Raw genomic sequence first — 8,047 nt, 5'->3', positions numbered from 1 at the left:
TTCTTTAAAAAGTTAAACAAATCCGTCCAAAATGCCTTCCATTAACATATCAAGGTTAAATGTCATCATTTCCACCAATAAGAACAATTTCGCGGAAAAAATCGCATTTTCCCTGCATGAAGATCCTAACTTAGGATCGCTTGCGTTCGTCGCTTGTAACTTGCATCGGTCGTTCATAATCGAGCGATGTCGGTTATTTCAAAATTCGAGTACTCGAGTGAATCCCATCACTACTCGATACTATCTTTAATAATTTTTAAAGCTTAAAAATTGATTGTGAAACTTTTAGGTAACAAAACAGTGCTTTTTGTTAGACCACAATATATTAGTGAAACTTACTGGTATTTGCTGTATTTCCCCAGTAGGAGAGACAATTTGTTGAACAATTTGTACATTGCCTGGTGCAGTTTGTGGTATTGTTTGAGGAGATGACTGTAATATGACTGGTGTAGGTGTTGTGTCAGTTGCAGAAGAACTTGTAGCATTCTATAAAAATTGTCAATTTATTTTGGTTTAAATTTTATACTAGTTACCACAAATTCTAAAAAAATAAATCTTACTTTACCTCTATAGCATTTACTTGCACTGTCTGTACCTGAGGTTGTACAATTTGTATTGTACCCTGAGGGGGAGCAACAGTTGTTGTAGGTGTTGTAGATGTTGGTGATGAATTATTTTGTTGTAAGTTTGCATGATGCTGTTGTGCTAATTGGAAATAGTAATGTACCTAAAATTATTTATGTTATGTAAATGTGGCTCATTTTATCGATACTTTGTTACTTGATCTGAATTGTTTGTTTTAGTTCCATCTTCCCTTCTAGGTGGTTTAATGTCTTCCCTTGGTACTATATCAATTAAAAAATCAAACTGGTCATACTTTGTGATCGCCATTGCAATATCATTCCTCTGAAAAAGAATCTTTCAGTTCTCAATTACTTTGGACAATCTTAAAGAAGTTGCAAAAAATGTTTTCTTTTTAAATAACTCTGTGATACATATCTAAATCTGTTAAGAGATATTTAAACATTAAGCTTTAGATCATACAATGTACCAATATACAGGCTGAGTCTTAAACAAGTGCAAATATTTTCAGGAGTTTATTAATTAATAAATTAAATTATTTAATTTAGTTCCATCTTCCCTTTTAGGTGGTTTAATGTCTGCCCTTGGTACTATATCAAAAAAATAAAAATAATAATAAATATTTTTTTTTAAAATAATCTACTGAAGTTTTTTAAACAAAAAAAAAACGATTTTTTTTTTAATTTTAAGTTAATAATCATAATATCTTCGTAATATGGCAACATAAGTAGTAGATTAAATTTACAAGAAAGAAAATCTAGAAAAAATACAGTGGTTCTCAACTTAGTTCTCAATAGACTCACGCTGTATATTGAAACTAACCTGTAATGTCCTTCTTCTGTTGTCCTCAGTATGGATCCATGCCCTCAAAGTTAACTCCCTTATAAATATTTCCGATGCCTTGGCAAACAATAGTGGTGCTTCGGCGCTAATCATTTTAACCTCATCATCCAGTTTCATAATTTTCTTTATCCTTGCTAAAGGTAAAAGTTGCTGTTTCAGATCCAGCTAAAATTTATAAATCATGATTAAGCTAACATAAACCTGAAAACAGTACTATAGAGTTTACATTTCTGATGCTCTGTATCTCTTCCATCACTTTAGGCCAAAACTTGGTCAAAGATATTTGTGCCTCGGTTTGAGCTTGGGGCGAATCATCCTGGGATTCTTTTTGATCAGGCTCGCTGCCATCTCTACAAAACAACATTTCTTTACATAAAATATCAAAATATGTTCTTCGGCTACCATTGTCTTTAAATCAGCCAAAGTTGTTAAATTTTACATGACGTTTCGATTTGTATGTATTGGGCGATATCAAGTAAGGCGAGGCGTTATCAAGAAAAACTGATGTTATATTTTTATATATTTTCTTTTATATACATGAATTTACTTTAAATGATAAAGTTCTACAGATCTGACTCATGTTTCTTAAAATTTACAATTTAAACAAGCTAATTTTGAACTATAAGTAGATAAGAACTATAAGAAAATCATTGTTAATTAATCAAACTTACGAATTTACGAAAAACACAGATGTAGCCATTATATTAGATTAAAAATGGATTAAAATTAGGTCTTTCAATAATTTCTCTTTTTTTTTGGTTATGTCCAGTTATGTCAGGTTATGTTGTCTGCTTGATCCGATGTTGCCAGCTTTTCCAAACCTTATGCAAGGCAGAAAATATGTAAAAAAATATTTTTAAAGCTACAAAGAAAAAACAGAATAAATAGTTTTAAATGTTATAAAATGTCTATGTCGTTAAGCGTCAACACTTTTTTTTATGAGCTATTGAGTCGTTGCTTAAATTTCTTTTTAAACACTTCTCATCTTCGGACTCTGAATCTGATAAATCTTCATCTTTTAGCGGAGCCTCCAGAACTAGAAATTATAAATATAAGTACCATATCCATTAATAGTTACATTAATATTTGGCATTAATACAGTAATTACACACATTATAGTTTATTACTTGTTTACTTACTTCCCTGCTTTTCAACTAAGTGAGTCAAAAAAGTATTTGTATTTTTTTGAAATGACCTTAAAGAGTCTCGATACTTGTAGAAATTGTTAAAATCCGTAACTTTTTCACTAATTTCTTTCTGAACCTGATTATTTTCGAAATATTTGAACTTAAACATGATTATGGAATCTTAAAGCCCTCCATAAACATGATTAAAATTAAAAACGAATTTAACCTCAAACTTAGGAACAGTGTTGCCATTCATTTACCATTGCCTTGTCGTTCATATGCGTATTATTTACAAATTGCCATTGCCCAATGACTGTGCCCAATGACCATCCCACGACCATCTTGCGACCATCCAACATCCATCCCATGACCAGCGTTGTTACAAGGGCAAAAATTTTTGTACTATAAATGGTGTCGAAATTGTACTTTTTTAAGTGGGATTGTACATTTTTGGTGCAAAAATGTGGGGTCATGTGATCTCTCCATTTACCCCATTTTTACCAAGTTTTGGTACGTAGGGTGCATCCACACTATCCTAAAAACAGCGGAATGGCGTATTGGCTTAACGACCTTGAATCGATTTCCTGCAATTCTATTGGCTGAAATTTTTGCCAGGTGAATTTGACAGATAAGATTTCTGACAGATGAATTTTTCAGCCAATAGAATTGCTGGAAATCGATTCAAGGTCGTTACGCCGATACACCGCCGCCGATCCGCTTTTTTTAGGATAATGTGGATGCACCCTCACAGAATTATACACCATATGCTGTCCTCCTTTCACGCAGTTGCGCAGCTCCTGAACTGTTCAAGAACGCGATACTCTCCCTCCATTCAATTGAGTCATAAAGTTCAGAACTGGTTCCGCGCCATATGGAGGCACCAGGCTATCTCGCACAGCTCCTTTCAGAACCGTTCTGAGCAACCCAGGGCGTAAAGCTCTGGAACTTGAAATTCGCAAATGGAGGACAGCAATACAGAAGCTACAAAGAGCTTTGAATAGCATTGGTTAAATGGGAACTCACAATAGATCTCTAAGGTCGCAGTGATTAGTCCCCCTCCTACTCACCGCCAGGGTTCGGAAGTAGTTAACTAAGACGTAATTTACCTGATTAAATACGTGTAGTTTTTCTTCAAAAACTACGTTTTTTCCCGTTCATTAACTACATGAAAACTACGTTAATAAACTATGTATTGATATTATGAATAGTTTTCCTTTGTATGAGGTGTAATAGAGATAATATGATGTAAATATTATATTTAAAGCCATATTTCTTCTGTTTTCTTAAATACATAATGTGTTTTTAAAGCTTCAATTTATTATAACCTCACCTCAAACCTTTGACATTTGAAAGTTACATACATAGGTTACATAAACTACATCCTCTACATAAACTACATTAACTACATGTAATGTAGTTTATGTAGTTTTTAAAAGTAACATGTAGTTTTCCGAACCCTGCTCACCGCATGGATATCAAACTTACCTTTGACATCCGTGCGGCTTGAACCATGCTTGAACAGCATTTCAAGTGATGTATAATTCTGGGCCTCTGCTCCTAGCGACCTGCATTTCAAATCCACGCATCGCGTATCACCGTTCGTCTAAAAATTTGTACGTGGGTTTAAGTTTGGGTTAGTTTGGGTTTGAGAAGTAAGAATTGTACATTTTTTCTTGCAATTGTACCTATGTACTCCTTGACTATCAAATGTACCCAAAATAGTACAATTGTACCTATTGTAACAACACTGCCCATGACTAAAGAGAATACAAGGACAAATAGCACCCGAGACCAAACCTGACCAACTGTGACCCAAAGATGATACTATATAGAGATAAGGATAGTTCGATGTTCGATTCCTATCTTCCTGCACTGTCAGTTTTTTTACGTCATCTACTGACCGAGTTGAAGTTGGCGCTAAAGATTTTAGACAGTGACAGTTATTTTTGCATTTGACGGACGAGCGCACAGTGCGTTGGAAGATAAATTTAGCGGGACAAAAGCATTTGGTTAGAAATAAGCCAAAAAATGTGTACTGATAAGAATAAATAGTAGACATTCCAATTGATACAAAAATGCATGAATATTTTTTGTATTTCGATACATTTTTATCAACCAAATTTGGTCGTTTTCTGCTCAGCAAGGCAGAGATCATACGAAAACAAAATATTTACAAGTCCTTATACATTTTATTAGAAAGCCAAATTATGTTGAAGATTGCCAAAGGTATGTACTTTTCTACTGTACGTATATTATTTGTTAAAATCCTTCGTGCCTTTGTTCTGCAGATATCAAACTTTCACTTTTTTTTCGAATATCGATATACTGAATGATGTAGATCTTTTGAGTTACCAACACAGGTAGTCACAGTCACAGGGAGTTCAAGCTTAACAGGTGAATGCCCAAAAAGATTAATTTCAATCGGATAGTATAAAAACAAAACAACTCCATCAAAAGGCACTGAGTGGAAAATTGTCTTAGATACTTACTATATATGAATTACAATTACCGAGTGTTAAAATTAAAATATCTATCTTATTTATTATTTTCAAAATAAAATATATTTTTTTAAAATAAATTATAGGGGGTGTCACAAGATTACAAATTAATTAAAAAAAACTGCTAATGAGTTTTTTGTGTATCATGTCCGAATAATATTATAGTTTTATTATCTTGTATTTATTTATTAATAAATTAAGTTGTTAATAAGTTTGCTTTTTTTTTGTTTTGCTTTTTTTGTTTTGCTTTTGCCATATAGTTGCTATATATTAGACAATTTGCTACGTTCTTAGATTTTAAGTCCCAAACATTGCTCTTGAGATTTTGTCCCGCTAGAATAACTATCCGCCGCACTGTGGAGCGCTGGTCAGCGCGTGACGTAGCATTCCACGGCGACTACGACAGCGGCGATTTGACGCGATCGAACAGTCGTTTAGAATATATACAGTCCTTGGCTGTGACATGGCTGTGACCGTTCTTCCAAACAGTGCCGTAGCACCAGGGTTGTTAAGTAGTTTATCTTTGTAGTTTATGAAGCAAAAAACTACGCCAAAAACTACGCGTAGTTTTTTGTATTAACTACGTTTGAAAATTTTAAAAACTATCTTCAAAAACTACACAAAAACTACGTTAAAAAATACCTACAAAAATATAGTAAAACATAAACAATTTAGACTTTAAACAAAAATCAAGCCAAATTCTTATCATGGAAGTATGAAGTTATATTATATTTGTATAAGTTAAACATCAGAAAAAAAGACAATTTTTTTTCAACAAAAGTGTTACGAAATACAAAGTAACATTGAACACAAAATAAACGATAAATTCTTATGGAGAAATTCTCCATAGACATTTTCCAGGAGAATATATGATTTTTTACATCTAAAGGCACCAACTTCATAATTTCCTCTCTTCGCAGAAGGTATGGAGCAAGGTATGGAGACTGGAGACATCGACGTCTTCCAAGCATTTTTAACAACTAAGTATCAAAAATGTCACATAATAAGGAACAAATTCACAAAATATAGATTTTTTATTTCGGTAAAGGTGTGGGTGGATCCGGTGGCTGACCTTGAAGCCCATATTTGCTGCATTTGATCATCGATACTACGCAAGCGCACATCGTCGATGTTGCCAAATTGCAGTTTATTTTCGAATTATTTGCAGTTGAAAATTTTTTTTTGAGTGTTAATCAATAATAATACAAACTCTATAATTAATTTTATAATTTCAGATTTATCTTGATATCCAAAATTAAGGTAAGAAGGATAATGAAGATTGTGAAATGAAAGTATTATGAATATATAAAATTGTAATAATAATAACATTTATTTATATTTACATTAGAATTAAAAATTATCATTTACGGACTTTTTCTTAATGGTTTTAAACTTGTTAGAATTATTTTATATCTTTCAAGTTATTAAATTTCTAGTTATTTACAGGCAACAATAGTTTTGATTATATGTATTGATGTATTGAAGTACTACCATGACGAGTCTTATACAGGGTCCGGCAATAGTGCGTCGGGCATCTGCAGCTCCCAGAATAAAAAACTTGAGAATTTTGTTTAAGTGCAGACCTAAAGTATGTACCAGGATGTATTTCAGGAAAATATTTTAATTTCTATAGGGTGGCTCAAAAAAGTGTGAATGGACCTGGATTATTTTTTTTAAATTGAACACCCTGTATATTATTGCATTTTTGGCTTCCTTTCAGATCACTTTACATAACCCTAAGATATGAATAAATATATTTCTATAATTTCAGAGATATTAATAAATAAATAAAAAATATATATTTTTCAGTCCTTTTCAAAAAAATTATTAAAAATACAAGAATTGTTCTGAAATCAAAACTATGTTAGGTATTTACTTTAAATGGTCTATTCTTACATTGCTATAAATATGGTAATCGTAAATCATACAGGATGTTCAATATTCTACGCCAAACTTTCTAAAATATAAAATAATTTTTCTTTGTTTTTTTAAATGGAACATCCTGTATATTATTTTTTTATTAGATGGAGAATTAAAAAATGAACATTTTTTGTATTTAAAGTATTTCAAAATTTTTAATGGTTTTCCGGATACACGCAGTATTATTTCATATGGCGCTTTCAATGGTAAAATACGAGAGAAAAATCATTGGGTGGCTTTGATAAAAATTTACTGTGGAAAATGCCATATGAAATATAAAACCGCAAATATCTGCGAAACCGTTAAAAATTTTGAAATACTCTAAACACAAAAAATGTTCATTTTTTAATTGTCCGTCTACTGAAAAAATAATATACAGGGCGTTCCATTTAAAAAAACGATGAAAAATTATTTTATATTTTAGAAAGTTTGGCGTAGAATTTTGAACATCCTGTATGATTTACGATTTTCATATTTATAGCAAAGTAAGTACAGACCATCTAAAGTAAATACCTAATATAGTTTTGATTTCAGAACAGTTCCCGTATTTTTAATATTTTTTTAAGAAAGGCTGAAAAATATATATTTTGATTTATTTTTGAATATCTCTGAAACTATCGAAATATATTTATTCATATCTTAGGGTTATGTAAAGTGATCTGATAAGAAGCCAAAAATGCAATAATATACAGGGTGTTCCATTTAAAAAAAATATCCAGGTCCACTCACACTTTTTTGAGCCACCCTATAGAAGTTAAAATATTTTCCTGAAATACATCCTGGTACATACTTTAAGTCTGCACTTAAACAAAATTCTCAAGTTTTTTATTCTATGAGCTACAGATGCCCGACGCACTATTGCCGGACCATGATGTATAGAACAACACACGTCAATGGGAGATAGAGGTAACATTTTACCTATAATGTTACTAATATAATATACTTTCGTTATAAATGTGGTTATAAACCAGCCTACACACGTGGCAATTTGCAGGGTCCAATCTGCAGGGAACAATATCGGGTTTTGTCTACACATGTCCCAATTTATCAGTAGGTTTAGTATTTTCTGCGTGCGTG

General features: G+C 32.0%; 1 protein-coding gene across 3 annotated transcripts; it reads right to left on the bottom strand.

Moving 5' to 3' along the window:
- Window positions 1-247: 247 nt before the first annotated feature.
- On the bottom strand, window positions 248-2,898 carry LOC115887393 (nuclear transcription factor Y subunit gamma). 3 transcript variants are annotated; one of them, XM_030906807.1, is made up of 7 exons: window positions 2,813-2,898; window positions 2,097-2,461; window positions 1,640-1,775; window positions 1,405-1,590; window positions 781-906; window positions 566-727; window positions 248-486 (listed from the first exon to the last, which is right to left on the bottom strand). In XM_030906807.1, exons 2-7 carry the CDS (start codon window positions 2,123-2,125, stop codon window positions 286-288), a joined length of 840 nt encoding a protein of 279 aa, XP_030762667.1. In that variant the 5' UTR covers window positions 2,126-2,461; window positions 2,813-2,898; the 3' UTR covers window positions 248-285. The 3 variants fall into 3 exon arrangements, with proteins under 3 accessions (XP_030762667.1, XP_030762666.1, XP_030762668.1); XM_030906806.1 differs by having other exon boundaries at window positions 2,565-2,821; XM_030906808.1 differs by having other exon boundaries at window positions 1,652-1,775; window positions 2,565-2,821.
- Between the last annotated feature and the right edge of the window lie 5,149 nt (window positions 2,899-8,047).

Source organism: Sitophilus oryzae, unplaced genomic scaffold (assembly GCF_002938485.1).
Source record: "Sitophilus oryzae breed Bouriz unplaced genomic scaffold, Soryzae_2.0 scaffold_573_pilon_pilon, whole genome shotgun sequence".
Classification (NCBI taxonomy): Eukaryota; Metazoa; Arthropoda; class Insecta; order Coleoptera; family Curculionidae; genus Sitophilus; species Sitophilus oryzae.
This window is presented reverse-complemented; position numbering and strand designations above follow the sequence as displayed.